This window comes from Amblyomma americanum, chromosome 9, assembly GCF_052857255.1.
Source record: "Amblyomma americanum isolate KBUSLIRL-KWMA chromosome 9, ASM5285725v1, whole genome shotgun sequence".
NCBI classification, from domain to species: Eukaryota; Metazoa; Arthropoda; class Arachnida; order Ixodida; family Ixodidae; genus Amblyomma; species Amblyomma americanum.
Window position 1 is genome coordinate 81,838,291 of NC_135505.1, and position 27,940 is coordinate 81,866,230.

General features: G+C 48.5%; 1 protein-coding gene across 1 annotated transcript in view; it reads right to left on the reverse strand.

Annotated features, from left to right (window-relative positions):
* Window positions 1-27,191, reverse strand: part of LOC144104938 (calcium-activated chloride channel regulator 3A-1-like) — a 59,293-nt gene extending 32,102 nt beyond the window's left edge. The window contains exons 1-7 of the mRNA XM_077638167.1: window positions 27,019-27,191; window positions 21,719-22,016; window positions 18,250-18,356; window positions 16,485-16,658; window positions 15,335-15,462; window positions 11,429-11,543; window positions 6,642-6,860 (exon numbers count right to left, since the gene is read on the reverse strand). Of these exons, the coding sequence (XP_077494293.1) occupies window positions 6,642-6,860; window positions 11,429-11,543; window positions 15,335-15,462; window positions 16,485-16,658; window positions 18,250-18,356; window positions 21,719-22,016; window positions 27,019-27,174 (1,197 nt within the window). The 5' untranslated portion in view covers window positions 27,175-27,191. The remainder of the gene's footprint in view (window positions 1-6,641; window positions 6,861-11,428; window positions 11,544-15,334; window positions 15,463-16,484; window positions 16,659-18,249; window positions 18,357-21,718; window positions 22,017-27,018) is intronic.
* Between the last annotated feature and the right edge of the window lie 749 nt (window positions 27,192-27,940).

A 27,940-nucleotide genomic window follows, 5' to 3' on the forward strand; every position in this document is an offset into this window, starting at 1 on the left:
AATTTTAATTAAAGTGGAAAAAGGCTGAAGCAAATTATCTTAAATGCATATCCGGAGCGGTGTACAAAATTATTATCATGACGAATAATCAACTCGGTTTTAGGAGCAAGAAAACTTCGTTAAATGCATTTGAAATATCCAGCACAAGTAAGAAAATTTGTGCACAGCAGGTGACAGAGAAAACAGAATTTCATTTATGAAGAAATATGACACAGGATCAACATAAAATTCTTCAGACCGATTAAGACGGCATCAGTTATTTACAGGCTGGCAATACAGGCGGTGAAATTAAAAATTCAGGCATGGATAGAAACTAATAATAAACTCAGAAACACACAATTGGTCCAGGCAGAATAAGCGCTTAGATGATAGCCAGTTTCTGCTTACTGAAATAGCTAGAAAGGAAAGGAGACGTATGTATTTAGCCTTCCTGCACATAAGCGGTGGATACGTCAACGTGAACAGGAAGCTCCTGTGAAACAGAAAAAGATGAAGGTATCGGTCATGCGATAACTGATTTCGAGCTCGAAATTTAGTGAGATATTAAAGATGAAAGTGCATTTGAAAGAATTTTGAGGTACAAAAATGTTAAAAGCAGGGTTGCCTTCAGTCACTGCTGCGGTTCATGCTTTTATAACATTGTGAAAATGAGGCTTCAAGAAAGCCGTCTAGGTTATAATTTGTCGTACAGATTAAGCGAAAATGTAATAAAACAGCGGCTCCACGATTTATTACTCGACTATTTAATACTGTACTATTAGCAGATAGCTGGGAGGATTTGCAAACTGTGGATAAATCTTGTGGAGAAAAAACAGACGCTTTAGGGCTCACATTTTGCGCAAATATCCCAGTTATGATAATTTTTACGATTGAACTGACCAGGCGCTTACACTAAAACGCCATGAAATGAAAATATTTGAAGAAAACGATTATTTCAGGGTATGGGAAAGGAATGATGGCTCCAGGGCTTACTCTCAGGAAAGCCGTTTTGTGCGGAAAGGCAAATGTACAACCAACCCAATGTAGAGATTAATGAGAGAGCTCATAGAACATCAGTGCTGGGTGCAACGTCATAAGTAAGAGCATGGCAGTACAGAGGGCAAAAAGAATTATTTTTCAAAAGGCGTTTAATTAATTGACTCTGTAGGCTTAACGCCTCAGCAGCGAAGGAAACGAGACTACTGCTACGAGCCGACACCAGAACAGAACTGCCAGCCGTGGCTGCACGAGCCACGACCAGGTGCCGTCTTTATTCTCTTCGCAGGGTGGCGCGCGCTAGCCGAGTTGTCGGCGCCGCCCAAGAAAGGCTGCTACAGGGGCCCCCGCCTAGACTGGAAGTCGAAACGGACGGAGGGCCGGCGATGGAACTCGAGCACTAGGTCAGGCGGCACTGGGAGTCGTTCCAGGGAGGTCTCCATGTAAGCCGGTTTAAGGCGGTCTAGACTGACGGTCTCTTCGCGGACGTTTTGGAGGATGGTGGCGGTTTTCGGGGTGCGGCGGAGAACGCGGAAAGGTCCGTCGTAAGCCGGTGTGAGTGGAGCTCGGACAGCGTCGCGACGCACAAAAACGTGGGTCGAAGTGGCCAGGTCGGGGTGTACGAAAATGGTATGGTGGCGGGACGGACGTGGGGGAGTAGGCCGGAGGTCTTTAACGCAGTCCAACAGGCGTTGGAGGAATTCTTGGGGCTGGGATGGAAGCTGCTGGGATGTAAAAAAGTCGCCTGGAAGACGCAAAGCACTTCCATACACGAGCTCTGCAGCTGAGCACTGTAAGTCTTCTCGGAAGACGGCCCTTAGACCAAGCAGCACAAGGGGCAAGGAGTCGACCCAGGAGGCGCAATTGAGGCGGGCAGCGAGTGCGGCCTTCAATTGGCGGTGAAGGCGTTCCACCATGCCGTTAGCACACGGGTGATATGCAGTGGTACGGCAATGCCTGGCGCCGAGAATATTATTAAGGGAAAAAAAACAGGGAGGACTCAAACTGGCGTCCACGGTTGGTTGTCACAGTGCCAGGACAACCAAATCGAGAAATGAACGCGCAGAAATGAAGGCGCGCGAAACAGTCTCTGCGGTCATGTCAGGAATGGGGACTGCCTCCGGCCAGCGAGTGAAGCGGTCGACTATGGTAAAGATATAGCGGTAGCCTCGAGAGATGGGTAGAGGGCCCACGATGTCGAGATGAACATGGTTGAAACGACGGCCAGGGGGTAGAAAGGCTTCTTGTGTCTTGGTATGTCGAGAGATCTTGGTGGACTGACAGGGTAGGCACCGGCGCGTCCAAGCACGCACATCAGCGTTGATTCCGGGCCAAACATAGCGCTGGGTGAGAAGGCGCTAAGTAGCCCGAATTCCTGGATGGCATATGTCATGGAGAGAATGGAAGATAGGGCGACGTAGTGAAGCCGGAACAAAAGGGCGAGGAAAGTCCGTTGAAACATCGCACCACAAGGGCTAAGGCGAGCAAGGATGGGGCACAAGCCGTAATCGGAGAGAACGAGAGTTCGCTCGAAAAGCGGCGAGCTCATCGTCATTCTGCTGGGCAGAAGAGAATGCGGCCAAGTCGACGGTGGAAGATGGAGCGTCTACCGCGACTATACGAGAGAGGGCGCCAGCGGCGGTGTTGGCTGCACCTTTCACATGCCAGATGTCGGTAGTAAACTCCGAGATATAAGCGAGCTGACGGAGTTCACATGACACGTACTTCGATGAGTTGGTCCAGAACACACATGCCAGCGGTTTATGATCGGTTAGCACGTGAAGCTTGCATCCTTCTACAAAATGCCGAAAGTGCTGGATAGCGGAGTAGATGGCTAGGAGCTCTCGACCGAAGACGCTGTAGCGGGTCTCAGCAGGAAGTAGCTTCCGAGAATAAAAAGACAATGGTCTCCACTCGGAGTTAATGTACTGCTGTAAGACGGCTCCGATGGCCACACTGGAGGCATCCAACATCATTCTCGTAGGGGCGTCGTTGCGCGGATGGACTAGAAGCACGGCGTTAGCGACTGCTTGCTTCGCGGCAGTAAAGGCGGCCTGGGCTTCTGATGACCAAGAGATTGCGGAGGACGGGCCAGCGGTTTACCGGAAGAGGTCGGTGAGCGGGCGAAGTAGCTCTGCACAGTGCGGGATAAAGCGGCGGGAGAAATTCACCACCCCAGGAATTGTCGCAGGAGGCGAAGGGTTGTGGGCAGGTGGAAATTCTCGATGGTCTGGACGCGGGACGCGAGAGGGCGGATACCCACTAAGGATATGTGATGACCCAAAAACTCGAGCTCAGAAGCACCGAAAACACACTTGGAGGCATTCACAACCAGGCCGTAGTGCTGTAGACGCTTCAACAAAGCACGTAGGTCCTGCTCATGATCATGAGGTGTAGGGCTGGCGATGAGGACATCGTCAAGGTACGCGAATACACTCGGTTGGCCCCGCGTGACCTCAGCCATGAACCGCTGGAAGGTTTGAGCTGAATTGCGTAGTCCAAATGGCATCCGGACGTACTCAAACCAAAGGGCGTCGTGATGGCGGTCTTAGGTATGTATGTCGGCGGGTTCAATGGGAATTTGGTGATACGCCTTCACCAGGTCAACTTCGCTAAAAATGGCGCAGCCGGCGAGGCGCGATCTAAAGTCCTGGATGTGGGGCAGCGGATAGCTGTCGTGGACAGTGTTGGCATTCAACGCCCGATAGTCGCCGCAGGGACGCCAGTCACCGGATCACGCTTGGGCACTAGATGCAGCGGAGACACCCACGCGCTGGATGACGGGCGTATAATGCCGAGCTCCAGCATGTGGTCAAACTCACGTTTGGCGATAGCTAGACGGTCTCCAAACAAGCGGCGCGGTCCAGCAGCTGCGGGTGGACCCCGGGTGACGATGTGGTGTGTCACAGTATGTTAAGGCGCCTGAGTGAGGTTGCATGGCTTAGTTAGCTCCGGGAAATCCGCTAACACTTTTTCGAACTGAGAGGAAGGTATCAGCGTGCGAATGCCCATGGGAGCAAGGTCGGACGAGACTCCCGAGATGGAGAGATGAGTCAGACCGTCGGTAAGGCGACGATGCCGCACGCTGACGTCTAAGTCGAAGTAGGAGAGGAAGTCTGAGCCGATGATCGGGCGAACCACGTCTGCGATGAAGACCCATCGAAAAGTGCGGCCTAGGCCGAATTCGAGGGTGAGAGATCGTAGCCCATACGTGGGTATAGACGAGGCGTTGGCAGCACGGAGCGACAGTCCTGATGGCTTGGAATGATCTGCCTTAGTCGGTGGAACCACGATGATTTCCGCGCCCGTGTCGATAAAAAACCGGGTGCCAGAGAACTTGTCAGTAACGATGAACAGGCGGCTCGAATGACTGGGGGAACCACACGCCGCCGTTAGTGATCCCGGCGGGCGTTTCCCGGCCACGAACAGGGCGGGGTACCTTCGTGGCCCGGTGGCGAAAACGCCTGTGGTACCAGCAGAGATGTAGGGCTGGGACTCCGAGCTCGACGTGAGCGAGAAAGTGCGCGATGATCAAGACGAGACGGACGGGTCTGCAGAGGTCGGCTCCGGAGTGCGGCGACTGAGGCGGCAAGCTCCTCGAGACGGGCCTCAAGGCGCGAAATCGCTGGGTCTCTCGGCGGCAAAACAGCAGTGACGGACGGGGAGGTGGCCTCATGAACGTTTTCTCCGAGCTCAGCCAGGCGGTCGGGGGTGACGTCACCGGCCGCCGCAAGGACGAGGCGGATGGGCTGGGGAAGGCTTTGGAGGAAAAGCTCTCGAAGCAACGCTTAGTGTTTGGGGATGTCGCGCTCCCCGAGAAGCTGTTGCATGTGGCGCAGAAGCTGGGAGGGGCGCCGGTCGCCAAGGTTTTCCCCGGTAAGGAGCTGCTGGAGGCGGGTACGGTCCGACGGCATAAACCTCTCCAGCACCTTGGTTTTCAGGTGCTGATATGGTGTAGCACCCATGGGGGCGGAGAGAACGTCGGAGAGCTCACCGGCAACGTCAGGAGGCAGGCTTGAGGCAACATGGTAGTAGCGCGTCGTCTCCGACGTGATGCGGGCTAGGCAAAATTGCGCCTCAACCTGGTGGAACCAAACTTGCGGGTTCTGGGGCCAGAAAGGTGGAAGGCGAACCTGCAGCGACGAGACGTCCTGCGGACGCGAATCCTGCTGCGTGGATGTTGCGGGATCGGTCATTGCTCGTCCTTGGTCACCAATGTAGGCTTAACGCCTCAGGAGGGAAGGAAACGAGACCACTGCTACGAGCCGACACCAGAACAGAACTGCCAGCCGTGGCTGCACGAGCCACGACTAGGTGCCGTCTTTATTCTCTTCGCAGGGTGGCGCGCGCTAGCCGGGTTGTCGGCGCCGCCCAAGAGAGGGTGCTAAAACTCATTAGTTTCATAAAAAGTGCCAATGTAAATAAATTACATTCCCAATTATTGCTCGCAAAAAGTAATGGAATCGCGTGAAATTAGTGGCGCAAAGAAATTGATTTACTTTAAATTTACTCTTTCGTTCTCATGCTTAAGAAAGCAATGTAAAGAGAGGAGAAGAAACTGCAACATCTCTCGAAGAAGACATTCCTCGGCCTTCACGTTAAATACTGTCCCAATCAACTATTGCCGCATTCTTTAGGGCCGGCCATTACAAAGAGGAGAAGACGCCAACTAAACAATTGAGACAAGCACAGATGAACACTCGTCACTCTCGGTGCTGTTAAGACCCGAGCGGTGAACTCATCTTGCTATCCGGAGCTCTCTCCAGAAGCGGAGCCTGCCATTATTGCGCCCTTAGGCAACAACCTTGTGGGCGTGACACTTGGGAGTGCGGCCCTCGCTATTCCAGCGGCACGCAAAAATCCTGCCAGACGTCACGTGCTTTCGAAAGGAATGCTGGGAGTGTTTGTCCGACAAAACAGCCAATAGTAACGCTTGGCACTGTGGCGTCGTCTGCGGCATTGTCTGCAGCGCATGCGCAAGTGCTCCAAAGCGGCCGCCAACTGGCAAGGAGATGTCACGTCCGGCTTCAGGAAATGTGACATAACAATTTCTAAGTTTTTCCATCCTCTGTGTTCGGGGAGAAAGATTCACAAAGCACTTGCGGTAGGCATAGGGGCACGCACCATGTCCGCTAAAATTGCTGTGTGCGACGGTGGAGAACACCCTCAAAGTTAGCCTACTCTTAAATAAATACCCCCAAAGTAGAAGGCGCGACGTGTGCCCATTTCATTCAGCTGGTAGAGCATCGTTCTCGACATGCGGAGGTAATGGGGCACGAGTCGTTGCGGCAACATGTGGTTGTTCTTTTCGTTTTCTTGCAATCACTCTAGCATTTAAAAACTATTAGATAAATATTTTACTGGCATAAATTAGACCAGTAACAACAGACAAGCGCTTGCATTCCCGGCTTTTGTACGCGGCCTGAAAGAAAACTACTTCCAGATACTCAGCGTAAGCAGTGTTTGAATAGTGTATGTTATTAAGAATATTACAGAATGAAAATATTGGAGGACGCCACAGCGGCGTTTTGAGAAAGAATGCTCATAGCATTCATCCATCCATTGGCACATGTACGCAGCAGTGATGGGAAGCTTGCTCTAATTAAGGGCGTCTTTTACCAAATGTCAAACTGGTCAGGAGCGTACTGAATTAAGCGGCCAATTACCATTGCCGGACTCGGTATGGCGACGGTTGTTTCGTCCCCGTTCGCACTTTCCTGGCAACCCTGGCACGGCTGCCCGCTGGGGTCGATGAGGCTGGCATGTATTGGCATGTTGCCGGGGCTGTTTTGCTTCACGTGCACCACCGTCGAGTTACCAACGGCGGAGTCCACTTGGCACTTACTCTCAAGCGAGCTCGTGAACTCTTCGTCGGCATCCAACAGCTGTTATGGGAAGAGATTGTCGAGAAGAATTAACTGAATGCAGTCAGTCTCAGCAGTGGAAGCAGAACTCATGCATAAAAGAAAAAAATAAAGAAGGAAAAGAATGTGCAGCGAAGGTTGGCATGCATTAATTCTGTACACGTGGACACGAGAAAACCGTCTCATAGAAGCTGGGGTAAAATTTTGCCCTTTGACCTTGGCTACAGCTGTAGAAAAACAATCATTATAGTATAGCGAGCTCTACCACTGCTACAGAGACACGTCACTGCCAGCGCAGGCGGTTCGATTTCGCCAGGTTTCCGCACATGGCGCAGGGGACATCGCGCACGTGCGCCGGCAACAGTAAGCGGTAGGTTCTGTTAACTTTATTTTCTCTCAGCCCAGGAGAACAGAACATTTTTTCCAGTTAGGTGCATCTTAGATTTTGATAAATTCGAAATTTCTCGCTTAATTCACTCTGCATTTTTAAGGAAACGAAAAATGTGGCGGCATCCACAAGCAGGAAATCAGATTTTTGTTGCGCGTTATGCTTTCGTAATGTGCTCAAGACATTAGCAAACGTCGGCCAACATATGAAATTCGGCTGCGATCAACTGAGCTCCACTAGGATGCTGCATGGTGCAACAGGCTCCCGAAAGTGAGGCTACCGGAAGTAAGCGGCCTCCTCCCAGAAGTCAGCCTTTGGAAATGCACGAAACCGGACCTCAGCATGGTTTTTCAGATTAAGTTTCCGTTTTATTCATTTATTCATTTCGTTAATCTTTAAAGGACCAGCAGCATTACATAAGGATGGGATTTACAAATGGTTTTGCATAAATGCACTCATGATGAAAACATAGGCACAATGAACGCAACAGTGCAAGTCTAAAAACGCTAAAGAAATAAAATGAGGAGGATCAAGTGCTTACAAACAGAGTAAGCCAAAAAGCACAGAAATACAGAGAAAAATATCGGGAAAAGTACCGGACAACAAAAGGTTCACGTGTTGAGTTTCACTGCTGAGTTTCGCGCGAAACGATTTCCGATCGTTGCATGAAACTATGTCGTAGGGCAGGGCATTCCAATGAATCATTGCGCCAGGAAGAGAACTGCTCATTGCTGAAGTACGGCTCTTTGTGCTGGCTATGGGGTGGCTGTGGCTGAGGCGACTGAGGTCCGAATCGGTGGTTTCAGCAGGAGGTGCTGGGACGTGGATTGGCAGAGAGAGCTGTGCAGGAAGCAAAGGCGTGAACTGACTCAAGTCTTGACTCAAGTCTGGAGGGAGATTGAGTGGAGTGATGCTACTCTCTTGTGTGTATTCAGAGGTGAAAAAACGAGTGGCGCTGTTTTGGATGGCCTCAAGTTCAGCGGTGAGGTAGGGTTGAACGGGATGGGGGTTGAAAATTCAAGTTTGGGACGAACAAATGTTAGGTACGCAAGCATTTCGCCTTTTCGCCGTTCTCATCTTTTTACACGACAATGCCTACCCGTTGCGCCGTCAACTGCATGAAAAGAGCAGCAAAGTAAGTCTTCGGTAAAGACGTTAACAAAATAATGATCCATTGCATCGCAATGGGATGACAGTAGCAGAGGAGAGGAAGATGCTACACAGAGAACGAACGGAGCCTCGTGTGCTCAGCTCTGTGTGGCCCAGTTGCGCTAGTGTTGCAAACTCTGCTCTTGATATTGACGCATGTTGTCGCGCTCTAATCCCAAGTTATACCACCAATAGGGATAAATTTAAAAAAGAATGGGTGGAAACCTTCGCCACGCAGCCGCTGTCGCAGTGACCTTGCATTTTACTGAATTATGCTTAGACTGAACTGGACTGTGGGCGACGATACTAACTGGAGAGGTGCCGACCGTGTTCTGCTGGTTTACACTAGCGCCTCAAAAAGGTAAAACACTGCTTTTTCGACGGAGTGTATAATGTACTCTTTCGTAATGTAACACTTTATGCGTGAATGGGATTTTATTCGTGATGCTTGATGCAGTTAACTTCTAACAGCGCTTGTCACCCGCCTTGCAGCCTTCGTGTATCTCTTCAGTTGTTTCTCTCGCGCTGTGCAGCTGAAACGTGACTGTGCTATGGAGTTTGGTTAAAAGTACGTCTGGAAGGTTAATAACCCTTTATATTTGAGATCACACCTGCCACCGATGAGAAGACACATCGTCCGCAGCTGACTGGAAACTGAAACTGCGGCAGCTCTAAAACTAGCGGCTCTTCGAGTGTCAGAATTTCTGCGCCATCGACCGCTTTTTCTTTGCTACAATAAATATCGGCTTTAAGATTACCTAGCCTCATCGTCATTCCGCTACTTCTCCTTAACGCTCGGAAGATGAACATTTAAGAACATAGTGTTCATTGCCCGTACTCATCTATTCATTTCTTCGGTTTGTCTGAAATTTCAAGGTTCCCGAACAATCCTCACATTTCGTGCGTTGAGCTTGCGTATTCGTTTGGAATTATACCGTAGATATTACACGTGAACAACGGGAAAAACTATAGACGGAAGGACGAAAGAAGCGACTTTCTGCAATGAAACACACAGCAGACACCGGCCTTCCGGGACATGCCGCAAAACTTCCGGTGGCTGCCCCACGCCCACATCGGGTGGTGGTGGTGGTGGTTACAACTTTTCTGCCAGAAGATGAAAGGGAATAGTTGGGGCTGGGACGAGTCCAGGGTTGCCTCCAGTCGGGGGTGACAGCTTGAGGTCGTTTGACGAGGGAGCTGGCAAGAGTGTCGTCGGAGGGGTTTGCTGGCGCGTTCCCACAAAATGTGGCCGTGGGTGGCGCGCGTCCAGTCACCGCAGTGTGGGCATGCAGGGACATATTCCCCGTTTGTGATTGAACATAATCAGTAGGTGCTAAGAATTGCCTTTGTTTGTAGGTGTCTCAGTCGTGTCTCGCTTCCTTTCCAGGTCGGGGCGAGGTCGGAAAGCGGGAATGCGGCATCCAGCCACCTAGTGGAGGCCAGTGGTGTGAGCAGCGGAACGGTCGCTTTACATCACGTGTAGAGCTCATACTAAGTGAGGCGTACAAGAGCTCGAGTATAATCGCTCCCTGTCCATGTAGTCGCCATAGCCGGATCCAGCAGCCGGAATGAAAGTGAGTGAATCAACAGCTATTGAACAGTTTTACTCACGCGTACCAAAAAGGCTTTACGCGCGTGTAGCTCTTACGAGTTAGGAGTTCGCAAGCACAGTACGCCACGGGTCTACGTGAGTCTGTTGGACGCAGGTGGGATTTCGAATCTTGCGAGTGTGCCTTGCACGCGTAGAGGGCTCTGCGCGCGATGATCTTGCATGATATCTAACAAGAAAGAGCGCTTAATGCAAGACGACAGCCGAAAGCCGTTGATAGGATGCCTTCGGCAGCTCCCTGTCTTGATATTCAAAACATTCCGAATTGGCTTCTTTGCGACACGTAAAGGAATGCAAACCCGCCGAGGCAGGCACGCGAGATGCAGTTGAGGTGGACTGACATTGCAGTGCGCATTTAAGAAATGTAATAGTGCTCAGCATCCGCACGCACCGCACGGACCTGCAGCTCTTCTGGCCGAAGCGCATCGTTGGAGGACTTGGAGTGTACGTTGGAGGTTGAGGCACTTTGCAAGACACGCTGCACGAAGGCGTACGCGGAAGAGAGCTTCGGCAGCACAGCCGAATTAGGCCCAGAATGACGCCAGGTAACGATTACACGAGTCACGAGGTGAGACATGCCCAGCAACTCTGAACAAAATCATTTTTGAGCGGCAAATCTTTGATGAACGCAATTGTTTCATAAAATGCAAGATTTCTCTATAACAATCAAAATACACGCAGACATTTTTGCTGTTCTCAAAAGAGGTCTCCATTGGTTTTCTCAAGCAGTCTGAACTTTTCTATGCGATCGATGGAAGCACTTTGAAAGAAAGATTTGGCTACGTATCCGAAGAATGGACCGTTTCTTCGAATATTTCCATAATGGTATATTACAATTGTGAAAATTTCAAAAATTTCCCCTAGAAAGTTGCACTTAGATGGCACGGAGAAACGTACGCGAACAGCACATATTGAGCAGAATACGTTCGCATATTCGCTTTTTGTGTACGTCACGTATGTGTAACTAAAAGCGTTTCAGAGCACGTGCGGTTTGTGTCCGCAGAGTTCTCCCGTTCGCGTCGGTGACGTCTCTACGAACGTTTACTACAACTGTATTGTCTGTGATTCTTCATGGTCTTGCGTGAAACCCTCTACTTGTGACGGACGTAGCCGCCGTTTGTCTGGCGAAATCGAAGCCACAATGAAATTAAATTTAATCCTAAATCGTTTGCCAAGCGCAGCCTTATTTCACATCTCACTGTATGTCTACTGCTTTACGCACCATTCCTAGGAAACAACCCGGCACGAAAAATTTCCTCCCGTTTCACGCTTAAGAGAGAAAAAGAGCGAGTTGCATTTGGGAGAATGTTTTTGAAAGAGTTCGCTGAAGTTACAATCGAACTGAATGCTTACGGGGGGATCTGTGGGCGCACTGCCAACGTTACAAGGGCACCGTGCATCTCTTGACACCCACGTTAACGACCGCCAATAGATTTTGCTCACCCTCGTGCTTTTTGAAACGTCCAGCTCAAGCGCCACGCGCTGCTGTAGGTCTTCGTCCTCCTGTGCTTCGTCGAAAGTCACATCGATTCCCTTGGACATGTCCGGCATTGGCAGGCTGGAATAAGTAAACAATTTGCATTCGTTCTTTCCTTCGTTCGCTCGCATAGGTCGCTGAATAATTTGTACAGATTCTATATTTATTAACCTCCAAAGAATGAAAACAACCGCCAATTTCGGGCAGGCACGTGTAAGAAATACGTTTTAATAGGCATTGAACTCCCGTCTGGACTGGTAGTTTCTTTCGCTCTGAAAGCTCGATTTTAACTTTCCGCGAATATCTATTGCAAGTCTGCAGGTAGTGCTAGGAAACGGGTATCGCTGAATAAAGAATTTTGTTTGTATCGGCGCTGAATTTTCAAACAACTTAAGGGATCATCATCCAAGAAAAAGTTTACTTAAAGAGATCTTTGGTGTACGCCGCTCCATTGCGTTGGTGGAGAAAAATAGGTTATGTCTTATTCGAGACAACTTCACTCAGCTATGTCATTCAGATTTCGTGTTGTATCCGACCTCTTAATGGCGCCCACTCGCCGAGTGCGCGGCCAGTCGTTGCGGTGTCGCGCGCTCACAGCAGCTGGACCAATCGGAAAGCCACGTGCGGCGCACGTGCTCACATGTGGCCGTTCAGATCATCGGCTTGCAAGTGCTTGCTCGCCGAGCGACAGTCCATTGGGGCGAGCGCTGCTATTCCGAAGTTAAGTAAAGGCCGAGTCCGAAGAGACCTGCTCTCGCTGGCTACCATGACCCACAGAATAGCGTCGACGTTCAGGCGCTAAGTGCCGCCGATTCTCACAGAAGCGGGCGGCACGAAACAACAGCGCCTACAGCAGATACTGTCAACGTTACAAGGGTTCCGTGCATGTCCAACTTCTATTCACCGATGCGCAGCGAAGGCTGAGTAAGAAGGGCGCCTAGAAGAGATGCGGAAGTCGCTCGACAATGCCGTGGTCGCGAAACCACCGATCAACACGAGGGTGGGCTCGAAGAGAGGCGTGAGGTCAGTCGTCGGCATGCCTCAGGAGAATCATTACAGTGGGTTCGATGCCTACTATGCACAGCACTACACGCAGAACGAGTTCGGAGTTTATTACAGCGTGTGCGAAAGATGGCGTTTACGTCGGGCCTCAGTTGTGTCCACGGTCTGTGCAATGAGATACTCTCACTATGCCGTGTTCAAAATGAGTCGCTTCAGGAGGTCATGAACAAGGGTATGACTCTTCATCAAATCTGGTCATAGCCAGTGTCCATGCAGCTTCTCAGGCCACAGCACGATAGAGCTACGTTATCGCAGCAGCCGATACCCCCTCTTGTTTAACGGCGACACACTCTCGCTCTGTGCATTGCACGTCATTGTTCACCAAATTCCGCCTGCGGCGCGAACAGATCAGACCAGCTTATATCCCCGATCAGAGCTCAACCAGAATCTATTATCGACGTCGGGTGTGCCGACGACCCAGCGAAGCAAAACCTTCAGCCAACCAGGCTAAACACGCGCCTTCGCACTTATGCTCGGTTTACCTACAGGTTAAAACCCTAGCACTTTTTCTTGCCAAAGTCATGAGCTTAAAATGACAGTGAGGACGCGTAGAATTTCGTATGTATCTTTGTACTAATCAACGCGTTCAAAAGCCAAACATGCTATTCACTTAAAGTAAGCTTAAACAAGGCCCAAAAGTTATAGAAATACCACAATATTGGTACGTAAACCGCGGTTCATCGAGAGAGTTGGATGGGTGCGAATACCATTGGGCTCAGTTACATCGTGATTCAATCCAAAATCCTTTTAATACTGTGCTCATGGAGTTCTTTTCCGCGCAGACGTCATAGTGAGAAAAATTTTAAAAATTTTTTTCACCAATAAACACGTTTTTCGAAACAGGATAAATATCAGAATTCAAAAAAGAGGCATAAAAGCGATTTTTACTAAGGATCAATCTGAACGGAATTGCTGTTAATGCTATTTAAGGTCTCAGACTTGCAATGTTAAATTTCTTTCGATTTTCCTTGCTTCACCCAAATGTCTCCAGCCGAGCAGTCTTAGTAAAGGCACTAAATTAGTGGTGTAAGTGGCTCCCAGCGTTGTTTAACTATGCGCTCATATACTCTTCGAATTCTTTGTTGTTAGTTGCACACTATAGTTGGATGCAACTTTAATAAACCTGCAGTTTTTAACACTGGCTCGGTCCGCGGCGTACTGTATCACTCGCCAGCCAGTAACAAAATTAAACTAAATCATCTTTTTAATGTTTGACTTTATTAAACAATCCAAATGTCAAAATTCTAAAACTTATGTTTTTCTCCTGATTAGCTTCTTGTTAAGGTGACAGGAGAAGTTCCGAAAACGGATTACGTTTTTATTGTGGAGGAATATTGTGCGCCCGTGCTAGATGTGGGCGGAGCTTCACTGCAGACTTACATTGTATCCGACAATAGGAGTGCAGTTTAACAGTCTTGTCTTCCCATGAGGTTGTTTATTCCAGATATGTTTTGTTAATCAGCACGCTTGCTGATTCTCAACATTGTCTGAACTTGCACTGCTTCGGTAACGAGTCCGTATGTCTTGAAAAATTGAATATTTGTTTTTAAGGAAAGGAAATTGCGCAGTATCTCTCTTACATCTTGGCTCCCAACCAAACTGCGCCGCCATAAGGAGAGGGATAAAAGTGGGACTGAGAGAAGAAAGAGGTGCCTTGTGGAGGGTTCCGGAATAACTTCTACCTCCTGGGGATCTTTGTGCGAATCTTGGCGCTCATATATTTTTCAATTGTTTGTGTTAGTTACACACTAGGAGTGCAATTTAACAGCCTTGTCTTCCCCCGAGGCTGTTTTACACTATAGCTTTGTTTTGTTAATCAGCTTACATGCTGATGTCAACACGATGTGAACTTGCGCTGTTCCGGCCACGAGTCCCCGTGTCTCCCTTCATTCATTTCGTTTTCGAGTCGCCACGAAAGTCTTGCATGGCGAGTTGTCACCGCAGTAGTTTAGAAATAACCCTACTCTCCCTACCATGTTTTTAAGATGCTTGGTCCTTTACTCCAGTTATTGGCTTTTGTACACCAAAGCATGTAGGTATTTCTCAACCACAAACTAGTCAGTGCAAAAAAAAATATTCTGATCTATTTCATCGCACACTATATAAAATAATAAAAGCTTTTAAAACTATAAATATGATTATGTATTAAAAGCTATTAAATCATAATAACGATTAAAAGGTCAAGAAGATTCTTTGACAACATAGCGAATTGGCGGCAACGCAAGCTCACTCAGTCTTTAAACCCAAAGCGCACTAAAATTTATTCGATTGGGAAACAAGCCATGCGGTAATTTAGTGCGCGAATGAATTTGGAAAATTTTTTTCTCCCCTGGGCGATGCTGTGATTTAAACATTTCTCAGTCGATTTGAACTTGTTTAAAGCTCTGAAACATGTGTCAGGTACGTTTTTACACCTGGGTGACTTTTATTATTAAAAGCATTGATTTTAATCCAAGAAAAGATATAAACATTATAAAGCATTGATTTTAATTTAGGAAAAACATTTATAAATAAGTTTTTCTTTTCATAGGAATAACGTCGCTGGAACGAAACAGTGCGTAAACAGCAATACTGAAGTTTCTGTACCCGTCACCACGTTTCTAAATTTTACAACAAGCCTTGGAACCTTCCACAATAGCTTCTCTGAGGTGCGCAATGTTTCTGCAGACCCATCACGGCTTTTTCTGAATCACGGTGGGAATGTTGGGTGCACGTGAGGACATTATTGCTATTATTCAGATAGCTCACTACTACGACAAGTCCCAGTGATATTACTTATAAGCTGCAGCTGCTATTACTACCCCACTCACTTCTTGAAGTCCTCGTGTTTTCTGATAACATCCCAAGTCGAGCGTTGATCGCAGTACTCGTTCTGCTTGTTCGGGGCGTACGGGATGTGGGGGCAGGGTCCTTTCCGGCTGTCACTGAACTGGCTAACCTGCAACGGCGGAGAATGCGTTGATGCACAGCAGCGTGGGGTGCGATGTTTCAAAGGAGACGAGGAGGAAGAGGAGCAGGTAAAATTTTATGATCTCGAGGACTCGGGCAGCGGAAATGAACCTTATTTATTTACAAGCGCGAAGCGATAGTCGCCGAGAGATAAAGACAAAGACGAAAAGAAAAGTAGGTAGGTTAACATGAAAAAAGCAAGAGGCTGAGGAGGTGCGTGTGGCATATTCACAATTTCTCAGGCAGGCCAGACTCGGTCAAGAATCGAAACAGTATTTTGTATCACTGGCACGCCAACAATAAGAAAATACAGACACCTAATTCTATTATGAGTAAGGAGCTTCTGGTGCCTTTACCGGAAGTGCCACAATTTCCGTCGTGCTGACGTTCCTTCCTGTCTGGTAAGAAACATTTTTTCTTTGTCCTCATCTGCAGCGCTTTATTTTTTAACACGTCTTACTTTCCTTGCAGCCATTGGGATGTCCTCTGTCCGGAGACGTCCCATCCCTCGAGACATTAGGCGAATTTTATGACTAATGACGCAGTTCGGTGCCTTGGGCTTCACTAATATCACTAATATATGAATTGGGGCGGGAGTTCAGTCCACTGTCCAAAGGTTGCCTGGCACAAACTGCAGTCAGATAACGAATAAATGCAAGAAAATTAGCAGGTCTACCGACTGATACAATATGTATATATGGACATAATAATCATCCTTTATTTGAAAGTAACTACCGCTTCATATTTAGTCGAATTCACATGAAGGCATGGCAGGACAGGCGCGGTGTTTTCGTCTAAATATTCAGTGATGTTTAATTTCAAGAAAAGAAAACTCCATCACCAACTAGCCGTGCGAATAGTTTTATTAAATGGTCAACCCGTAGGCCTCTTAGCCGCTGCCCCCTGGCTTGCTCTGCTTCACACACTAAACCAGCTTTTGTTAACTTTCACCCCTTAAAACCGTCCGGGTGATGCCGCACTTGCTCACCGAAGTAAGCGAATACTTCTTACATTGGCGTAGTAGGGCATGAACATGATGGATGACTGGACGGGGTCAAGTTCCAGCTGCTTGATGATTACTTTGCAGTTGCGATGTAAGCGGCACTTTTTGTTGATTGAGCACAGTCTTCCTTCTGCGGTTCTTGGGCTGAAGACAAATCGGCTCGAGCAGGCGTTCAGCCGTACCTGAGAGAATAATTCGCGCCCACATATACGAAGTGATGAGCACATATGGTACATCAACGATGCAATGCAAATAAAAACATTGGTGTTGTGTCTTTTTTTGCTATTTCCCTTAATTGCCATCAACAAATAATGTACATCTCTGCTGATACTGATTTCGTTAGAACGGGTCCATGGCCAAAGAATTCGCTAAACTGTTTCGATTGTTGGGAGGGTTTATTTCCATTAGGTTGTATTCAACCCATACAGTTTATATCAAGCGTTTATGGCTATGCTATGTAGGCTATTACGTTTTACTGGTCTGTCTGACTTCCAGAAGCAACTGAACTCGTTCTTCGCTGCGACTAAACATACGTGAACTATTTTCGTGGCCGTTACAAACGACCCCACTTCAAGCTTGCCAGCTGCACTGCCATCACCATTATCATCAGCAGTAACCTGAATACGCCCTGTGCTGCTGCGAGTGTTTAAGCTAAGAGGGATTAGAAATTATTCTTTTCATATAGGCTATATTTCCATTCCATAGAGTAGATTCGAACGCCTTTTCTCAGGGCATTATGCGTTGCTTCATGTCACAAGCTTTTTCCCCTGACTCACATCTCGAGAAAACGTAGCAAGAAAACTGGCCAAGTGCACTTTTCATCACAGTTGCTGTGAAAGGGTGTTAGAAGCAGTCACACTGAGTCATTATAGGGAGCTATCGACGCAAAAATTCTCGCTCCTTGAGTGGCGGCCACGAGCGCCGACGGCCCGGTGCTCTTGAAACTCTTGCAAACCTCTTGATCCGCTAATAGTGATTGCGGTGCTTCAAGCGAACGATTAATGTTCCTGTATATGCTACAGAAACGCTAGAGAGCTCTAAAGTTTTTGTTAGACAGCGCTTTTTTGAGCGTCTTTGCGTTTTATTTACTGCGTTAAAACTTATCCCTGGCTCGCGATCCAAAACACGAAGCGGTGGTTGTGACAACCGAGGAGACCTGCACGCCCAAATCATCAAATGTGCCATCGAATGCTTAAATTCCAGCCCCACTACGACCTGTTACATGCAGCCGGTGTTAGCAAGGTCTAAGCGTTGGCTACTAAAAGTTTAGGCTGAGTCTCAAGGGCTCTATAGTTGCTTTGAACGCGAACATCTTTAAGTAAAGTTCGTCTGGTTTGGTTCGGAACATTGAAGGTTTGTAACATTGAAGGTTCGTAACACTGAAGGTGCCAATCAAGCACCGAAATGAAGATCCAACCCTTAGGGAGTAGCTTCGTCCTTCACAAAAGAAATCATGAACATACAATAGGGACCTCTGCTCTTCCCATACGTAAAATGCCTAAGTCAAGCCACGGAGAAAAATGGCGGTCTGCTGCCTTCTAGGTGCGGCAATTTTAGCCGCCTTTCAAGATTTAAGGAACAGAGTATGCCACAGAACATCGGGTTTTGATTTCGACTCTTGGTAGACCGCACAGTCTCCTTGTATATGTATAGTTATTTTCTAGATGCTCTTATTATCTCCTTGTAATGTGTTTTTTTTTACAACTCTCTGCCGGAAACTGTGCATCCCTCCCATCGTTTCTCGTGTCGTGCAATGTTCCCCGTGTGGCTCACCGTGTTGTTGTAGCAGAAGGTCAGGGGGTGCCTGCTGTCGTTGAGGCTGCCGTAATCGTCGAACACGCCGTACCTGAAGTGGGCCCACTCGTGCACGAACACGTACGCTGGGGAGGTGGGTCTTTATTAAACGTACTTTTAAGCGTGAAATGCCTTTAGCATCCCGATGTCTGTGCCGCGGGTGGCCTTGGTGCAGAATAGAGCAGAACACATAGCCGAACCTAAAGTAATGCCGGTGTCCCCTCTTTCATTTCACTTCTTCAAACGGCCCGCTATCCTTGATTTCCGCTGCCAGAGCTCAGGTGCCGCCGCAGTAGTGATGGTAGATTCTGGCGTGAGAAAAACCTCTTATCTTCATTTTTGTTTTTATTTTACATTAGGCACTTAATTCGACTACTCCACCGGCGAAACTGTGAGTTCACTCGCCCCTGGTGCCTACGTGCTGCGTGGCCACCGGAGCTGCACATGCGTCAACAACAGCTCGTCATTTGAAGTTCTGCCCTGCAGTCCGATAGGCGCACGCGCAATCCTGGTGGCAATATCTGAACGAGGCAAGCGGCTGCGAGTGGGGCGGCAGTTCTGGAGAGTTTCCGTCATTACGCAATGCGTGCGCATGCGTCACGGATACCCGTGGCGCCATTAATTAGCACGGCCAGTAATCGGCTGTTGTTAATCAGGTCCCCTTATATAAGCCATTTTTTAACAAGTTTTATTAATTGGAAAAATTATTGCTTCCTTGCTGTATTCTGGAGAGGAAAAGAGACGCCACCTGATAGCCTGCAGGCTGTGCTGCACACTCTCATAGCACACATCCTGTAGCACTATTTGAAATATTTCACGTTGGGGCATTGCACACGCTGCAGCAGCGTCGTGCTTTCCAACTACTTTCCGTTGTGCCTTAGTTTGAGTGGCGCGTCGCACTCTGTCTCGCCAACTTCACCGTTCCTTTCGCCACATCGCTCCGCGCATAAATTCACCGTTTTCTGCTGCTCTGTTTGCTGCGCCCAGCGCTTCTTTTTTTTCTGCCCGTTTGCGAGCGAACTCTTCCTCGCAGTGTAGCACTCATTCCGGCGGCATGACGGCTGTATTCCGACAGCAGCTTCCTACTCTGTTCGACTGCACGAACACAAGAGCGCGCCACAAGAAACGCATCGTCGACCCGCCTCCTGTCAGCAGAGCTGTATGCTTGCCAAGGTAAACGCGACAAAGGCAGACGCGCACAATGCGCGAACCTTTCTCCATCCTCGTGTCCCTAAAATCCCGACGTTCTCGAGGTTGTACGGAGCTTTAGAATAGAGGGATAGTTAATGGAAGAAGGGAAATAGAGGGGCGCCAATACACATGCGCCGAACACTCAACCTAGGCAGTAGGCGGACTCTTGGTTAGTGCTCATGTCGGGGGGGGGGGGGGGGAGGGGGGGTTGCACTCTGCGCACAAGTACTGGCGCCCCACTTTTGCCTATCTCTCTTACCAACGTGGTTAAGGGGATAGGGAAACACCCTGATATAGCCACTTTTGCCATCTGTTCTGAATGCCTCCTTGCCACATCCGTAGGAGCATATTCTGCTCTTGCCTTATTGTTTTTTCTAATAAAAACATAGGGTCACTGACCAAGTCAAAATTTTTAAAGAAACGTATTGACGTTTCGGAAGCCCTACGGCTTCCTTGTTCACAATGGGTGAAACCAGGCAAAAGCATGCGTTTATATCTTATTCAAAAATGCGTCGTAATGATCTTGCGTAGTCAGCAGGCAGATTTCCTTGCGTCCGATTTAGTGTACCGGGAGTGGTTTGTATCATCAAGGACTCTAGATACAGGCGTCTAGAAGTGATTCGTTCTCTGGCAAGCACACGTGCCCCGTCCCAATTGATGACATGTCCAGTCTCTTGCACGTGTTCGGCCAGAGCGTTAGCAGCACTGCGTCCTTTCGCCACGTCTTTTTTGTGCTGCTGGATCCATCTGCACCAGTTTCCGGATTCCCCGATATAATTCCGGTCGCAATCTTCACACGGAATCTTGTACACGACCCCAGGATATCTGTCAGGGGGAAGCGGGTCTTTCACATTGACGAGCTCGTTTCTAAGCTTGCTTGTTGGAACGTGGGCAACTTGCACGCCGTACTTTCGGAATACCCGACCAAGTGCTTCACTGATATGTGGCATGTAGGGGATGGATGCACGTTTTGGCTTAGAAGCATTGGCGACGTCAGAAGGTGGCGGTCGCTCCAGTAGTTTCTTTTTTGTGTTTGCCACAAAACTTCTTGGATAGCCATTTCTCGCCAAATCCCTTTCAACAGTCTTTAGCTCTTCCTTCAGGGACTGCTCGTTCGAGCACGTGTTTATTGCTCTTTCGACTAAAGAGCAGACGACAGAGCGCTTGTGTGCCATCGGGTGGACATTTCGACTAAAGAGCAGACGACAGAGCGCTTGTGTGCCATCGGGTGGACAAGTCGAAAGAGCAATAAACACGTGCTCGAACGAGCAGTCCCTGAAGGAAGAGCTAAAGACTGTTGAAAGGGATTTGGCGAGAAATGGCTATCCAAGAAGTTTTGTGGCAAACACAAAAAAGAAACTACTGGAGCGACCGCCACCTTCTGACGTCGCCAATGCTTCTAAGCCAAAACGCGCATCCATCCCCTACATGCCACATATCAGTGAAGCACTTGGTCAGGTATTCTGAAAGTACGGCGTGCAAGTTGCCCACGTTCCAACAAGCAAGCTTAGAAACGAGCTCGTCAATGTGAAAGGCCCGCTTCCCCCTGACAGATATCCTGGGGTCGTGTACAAGATTCCGTGTGAAGATTGCGACCGGAATTATATCGGGGAATCCGGAAACTGGTGCAGACGGATCCAGCAGCACAAAAATGACGTGGCGAAAGGACGCAGTGCTGCTAACGCTCTGGCCGAACACGTGCAAGAGACTGGACATGTCATCAATTGGGATGGGGCACGTGTGCTTGCCAGAGAACGAATCACTTCTAGACGCCTGTATCTAGAGTCCTTGATGATACAAACCACTCCCGGTACACTAAATCGGACGCAAGGAAATCTGCCTGCTGACTACGCAAGATCAATACGACGCATTTTTGAATAAGATATAAACGCATGCTTTTGCCTGGTTTCACCCATTGTGAACAAGGAAGCCGTAGCGCTTCCGAAACGTCAATACGTTTCTTTAAAAATTTTGACTTGGTCAGTGACCCTATGTTTTTATTATGCCTCTACCTGACCAGACGACGTTTCGTCAAACTCTTGACTACATATTGTTTTTTCTACAGACTCTCTCCCCTTTCTCCCTACCACCATGGTAAAATCGTTTTCACTCTTCGTTCTTCAAACCTGTCCTTCTCGCAAGCCCTGGATGCAGCGAAGACGACCCTACGTGCTTCCGCTGGTCTTCCTCGGTAATAAAAGCTATCGCCGTAAAGAACTTAAAGCGAAATTATCGTGTAGAAAACAACTTCATTTACCTGGGTTAATAGACTTCTTAATCGTAGAGTTGGTAAGTGTGGCCAGAAATCCGGGAGTGAGGTGGATGAACTCCCCCGGCTCGCCGCACGGCTTCACCTGTTTTGTGAACGGCCTGTCGTCGTACGGCGGTGTGGGCATGTCGATAAGCACGTCGCTCTTTTCGGAGGCGTTGGACGACGGTTCCCAGGAGCTATTTCTCTTCGGCCACGTCTTGGGAACCTCGATGATGACGTGTTTGAAGTACACTCGTCCATTTGTAGCCTTGTGAAGGAACTCTGTTGACGATCGGAACAGTGCCTGCATATTTTCATCGTTCGCTCAATCTGTACTCATTGCGCCGCAAGAAATTCAACTTTAGGTTGTCCGCTGTTGCTAAGCATACAGCCTGTTTGTGTGTTTCGCTTTATTGGGGCGCGGCATGTGCACCTGCCTCTGCTTAATACTTATCTTTATTCCTTTTTGTATCTATCACTCGCTTTTGAACCTAGGTTGCCTGGCTTGTAACGCATATTACCCCGACCATTATTCTTGAGGACGTGACAACCTGCTGGTCACGTTGACTTCGGGAGGCTGAATACAAAGGAGCTGTGCACAAGTTGACAGGGTGGACCTGCCCTCGTGATATGCATGGGCGGAGGCATCACGCCTTGACGCGAAACGAGCATAGCAAAAAGAACTGAAGACGAATAAACAAACAATTTCAATAACGGAGAGCTTCCTGACTAAAAAAAGCGCGCTAGAACTTAAACACGAGAACCGCCGTAGAAGGCTCCTCTGGGAGAGAGAAAGGAATGATAGAGGAAGCGCAGGGAGGTAAACTGCAAGGGTGTTCCAGTTGACTTCTCTGCAATGGGGGAAAGGGATGAAGGGGGCATAAAAGGACAAGATAAAGTAAAGAAGTGCGTTCGGTAGCAAGAACATCAAGCAATGACACACGCACTGTAAGTCACAGGCTGCCGCAACCGTAGCCTGCACACCATGAGGGTTGTCGAGCGCTTCGACCTCAATACAACACATCCACCGTCTTTCGCTGCTCAGCACTGCACCGTCACGCAGCGCAGAGGTTCCACCGGGAAGAGAGGCTGCTTGCCGTTGCGGTTTATAATGTAGATGACAGAGTGATATATCCCGACTTGTCCGAACTATGAGGCTGGAGGCTCCATTGTGCCACCTACTGTAGAGCTGCAGCGACTACATTGAGCATATCCACACCCGTATTGCCTTTTGTGCAGCTATCGTGTGAACGCTGTAAAGCAGCGCACGCATGGTGTTGACGAAAGTCCTCAGCCTTGCAATTACTTGCACGTGTCCAACTTGCACTGGTGCTTGGGCTAGGGTTCAAACAACAGCAGGCTCAGCCCACTGGGTGCGTGCAACTGTTTCATCACTAAGGGTGTGCACTATTTCGGGACCGACAGCCAAATAACCTGCTGGTCCCGACCTTAGACCAGTGTTGGTCCTTGTGCTTGATTAGGTACTTAAAATGCGCAATACCTGTTCGTTCACGGTGGGCGTGGGTAGCTCCGTCAGAGATGGCCAAGACCCGTCTGCGACAACCGTTCCTGCATCACTACTCACATGGCCCCCGTTGTTTAGGGAGGTATGCAGAGGGCGAGGACAAGTTGCACGAATTCCTGGACCATCCTACTCAATGGCCACTACACTTCAAGAAGACCTTTTACGGGATTGACGACTTCGCCGCAACTTAGCAGCGTCCCCTCTGGGTGTGGAATCGTGTCTTGTCATTTCTTGTGTCGCTCGCTCTTTTCAGGCTCAGTAATGACCGCCGCGGCAAATGACTGTCTTTTGGACTTCCGCCAGGCAAGCATCGCCTCTGTGTGGCTGAGAACACAGAGGTTAGGTTGGACTAAAGAACATTTGCCCTGCCCGCATGGCCGAGAATGCAAAAAAACATTGTACGACAATAAAAAGAAAGAAATATAAAGCATAATGCAGTGGGCACATTGGAATGCAGTCCCCTTGGAAAGTCAACGTGATGCACATTGTCTCCCCAAGGATATGAGGTTGCAATAGTAAGCCGAAGTCGGTAGCTCTTCGAAATAAAATTTTCGGGTTAGTCGCATATTTTGTTGGCGGCTGCGCCTCAACCCCACCCCTTCCGCCAGTGTCGTAGACGGATGGGTCCTTGCGCGTTCTGACTCGTTCATTTCCGCAGGTCCCGGCTCCAAAGGACGATGAAGGACTCCGTTAAGAAGCAAACTGTACCATAGGGTATTTTTATATATTTACAGTCGAGAAAGGAGTGTGTCCATAACCAGCACCCTGTTAAACAGCCTTAGCATTACCCAGATCCCTGACTGTGGAATAAGGTTTGGAAAATGATCTCCAATCAAGTGAACAGATCTAAGACGAAAAGCGGGAAAAGAGCACACGGACGCAGAAAAAAGACTAAGGACAAGCGCTAGCTTCCAACTCTGTCTTTCTTTGCGTCTGTTTTTTTTCGCGCTTTTCGTCTTACATCGGTTCAATTGATTGGACATCATTCTCCTAACCTAATTCCACCAACTATCCGGCACCCACACCTTACTAAGTGAACACATGAAGACACTGGTGGTGCCGCCCGGGGCAGGTGGCGGTGCTGATGCTTTCTCGCAGCTCTGTCGTTAGCAAGTTGAAAACAGAGTCCTCGATCACTGTCGTGTCGTTGTCACTACAGCTACAAGGTCACTGCCTTCGTGAGAAAAGAGTGGCAGGCCGATTCCCAGCAGGTGGACAGGGACAAAGGCGGATCGAACACTGGGGTGCGATCTTCACCATTGTGGCGGGTTCGGTGTCACGGTGGAAAAGGAATGTCAAGACCTTCCCAGCAGGTGCATTAAGGACCTTGTACTCTCCAGCCTATGGTCCTAAACGCGGGAACTCCGTCGAGATGCCCACTGTGACCGTTGCAAGCACCACTCCGTCCGGCGACCAGAGGACAGACTCGGCCACCTGACGCCGCCACTGTCACCGCTGCTTCCGTGAACGCCAGACCTCACAGCTGCGTTTCATCCTGATGACTCATCCGAGTTCACGTTGGTTTTGTAGCAACACTCCCCAGGCCCGAATTCATCGATCTTGACAATGGCAATGTGGACGTCGAAAATGCTGCCTGCCGTAGCGCAGCTGCCCAGGAGGACATGCCATGAACGGACACTGATGCCGCCGACCATTTTGATGATGCTCAAACTTTCAAGCACGATACGGTCCTTGACATCAATGGCAACAGCATTCCCCTAACGATTCACCCTCACGTCTTTGATTGACCCCGGGACCGAGCCTCTAGGTACCTATACGTGGCTTGCCTGTTGATGTGGTTAATATTGTCGGTGGGGGTCTCTGGCACAATTAGAACTGTATGTGCCGATTTTACTCGCTTCGGGGTGATTAGGGACTCACTCGACACCGAAGAGTCCTCACCTTAATGCAGTCTCCGTTTTGCATTCTTTCTAAGGACTCGGATGAAGCCGTCGTCAGGTTGAGTCATCGCCAACAACAGAGCACAACGCAGTGTCCTGGCTGCTTGAATCAGTCGTGAGGCCGCGACGCATCATCTGGTTAGCAGCGGCTGACCCACGGGGTTCCACAGGAGGTCCGAAAGAGTTCACTTCCATCACCGTCACCAAAAAGAGAACCGTATCTCCATGATATTACGGTAACCTTGGAAGAAACTGAGGCATGAAGGGATGGTGTATCATCCTGTTTCTGGTTTCTCGAGTATCTCTCCTGTACTCAACCGAGTCTCTCTGCAGAGTGTTTTCTTTTTCGCCCAGGATTTGTTGAACATATATTGACCAAGCTTGTCTGAGTCCTTTATGCAGGTTCGGATCCATGTTTTCGGTATCGGGACTATCCTGAGTGTGTTGCGATATTCGTCAGGTATTCGCTCTGATCTTTTTCTTTCTTGTAGAGAACCTTCGTAGCCGCATCTATTTTGGAGCGCTATCGCCGCTTCGGTTTGTTTTAGCCTTTGTATCTGCGCCACATGTTGGGGCTTCTCTCAGCTCTTCAAAAGTGTTATGCAAACCCAGGGCTAGGAGTCTTTACGTTGAGGTTGCTTGCGGTAGGTGGAGTGCTGTCTTATATGCTTTCCTTATTATAGTGTCTGATTGAATCATTTCTCCCTATTACAGTTGTAGTAAGGGAGCCTTTATGTTATTTTGCTTACTACGAGGCTGCTGACGAATAATAAAGTGTCAACTTCCCGCATGCCTTGCCTCCTCCTAGAGACCCTAGTTATCATGCGGGCCACTGGCGTCGCCGACGCTCTGATTCAGTTTAGGGTGTGTGTGCATCTTTGGTTGGATTGGATCGACATTCCTTGTATTCCAATCACCGTTTTTTACGGTATTGGTTTTTCTTTTAGATAGACGTTTATCCGGAGTTCCTCATCTGTTACTTTATGACTTTTGTCTGCTTCTCCAGATTCTTAAGAGTTCTGACTTTTCTGTTGAGCAGGCAAGGCTTATATCTCCGACATAGTTCTCTACGCATGCGGCTGCTTCCTGTAGCTTTCTCTCTTACTCACCGAGCGAGCCCTCTTTGACCAACACTGTGATGTGGTCGGCGTATATTGCGCGCCGTACGCCTTCTATGTTTTGCAACTGGTTTGCTAAGACGATCATCGACATGTTGAAGAGGATGGGGGAGATTACTGATCCCTGCGGCGTTCCTTTATTGGGCGTGTGGAAACGCTCGGAGCGAATTTCACCGATTCCTATCGTTGCTGTTAGGTTTGTTAGAAATTCCTTGACATACCAGCATATTTTCTTGCCGCAATCAACGCTATTTAGGCCCGTTAATATTGCTTCATTGCTGACATTGTCGAACGCCCTTTAATGTCTTGCGCAATGATCACGTGCTCTCCTCGTGTCGCGACGTTAGTGAAAACCTTTTCTCGGATTTGGAGTAGCACGTCTTATGTTGATAATTTGCTTTAAAGCCAAACATGCTGTGGGGTTATAGCTCGTTTTCTTCCATAACGTCTTGAAGGCGTCTCGTTATTATCCTTTCATATAGTTTGCCTAGGCACGATGTAATGGATATCGGTCTGAGATTTTCGAGCAGCACCTTTTTGCCTGGTTTTGGGATCATTACTATCTCCGCGTGTAAGGGATGGTGTTCTCTCGTAAAACCACTTTATCGTCTTCATTTGAGGCCCCTCTGACACTGCATTCTGCCTTTTACCGGCACACGACACTTATTCTGATCGCTGTTTAGAGCAATGCCAAAACCAATGCGCCGTAAAAAAAGCTCCGACATGCCATGGGGAGGGGGAGAGAAATTAAAAGATGCTTACTTTGATGTTGCTAATGATGGACTCATCAGGAGTAACGCTGTTGCTGATGGACACCCGCAGTTCCGTGTAGCCTCCATCCGACGTGTCGAGTTGCACTGACGCGCCAGTACTTATGAAAAGCAGCAGAATGGCCGTAAACACGAACATCCCGCTCATTCTGATGTCACCAACAGTGGGCCTGGGAAACATTGAAAAGAAATATTTAAAGGCGAAACGACCGGAGCTGTCCGGTCAAAACTGTGTAACAATGTTGTAAGATTATAAAAAGAGAGTCCAGAATTCTCGGTTTGTTCTGTACAGGTGCGAGGAACTATGTTCTTTGGTGTTCAATACTAGAACTTGCGCTCTGTAGCGAAGAATATAAGTATAGTTTCCAGTCTTTGTGCTCATCGCTTCCTACGCGTAGCTTGCAGCAAAGCTGTGGATGAAAACACTTAACTGGCGAAAGTGTGAAGGTCCCAAGAAGTCCACATTATTGCCACCGTCAGAACACCCGCATTAATCGAGCGTTATAAATTACATCCGTAGATTTGTTCATTTCTCTGGGGGAATAAGGGTAACTGATTCGGTCGCAAACTTTATTTACCAGGTTTTTACCTTGCACATGAGAATTAGTGCAAGTACATTTTGCAAAAAAACCCGTCGGATGGACAGAGTAAATGACCGGCTTCCGCTAACTTAAGTAAAGCCTGTCTAATACAGCCATGAATTTTAGCAACCTTTGACCAGGCCCAGAAATTTTTTTTCCCTTAAATTTCAGCCACTAGGCATCTCACAGGCAAATATGCAGGTTTTTGAAGCTAACGCCAACATTCTTTCATGATCGTCTGCGTACAATCTTGTCGACGCCTGCAGTGTTATTGCTGTCAGCTCAGTATCCAAAAGGTTGATTCTTACCTTTCCCTTACGGCGCGGTTCAGGT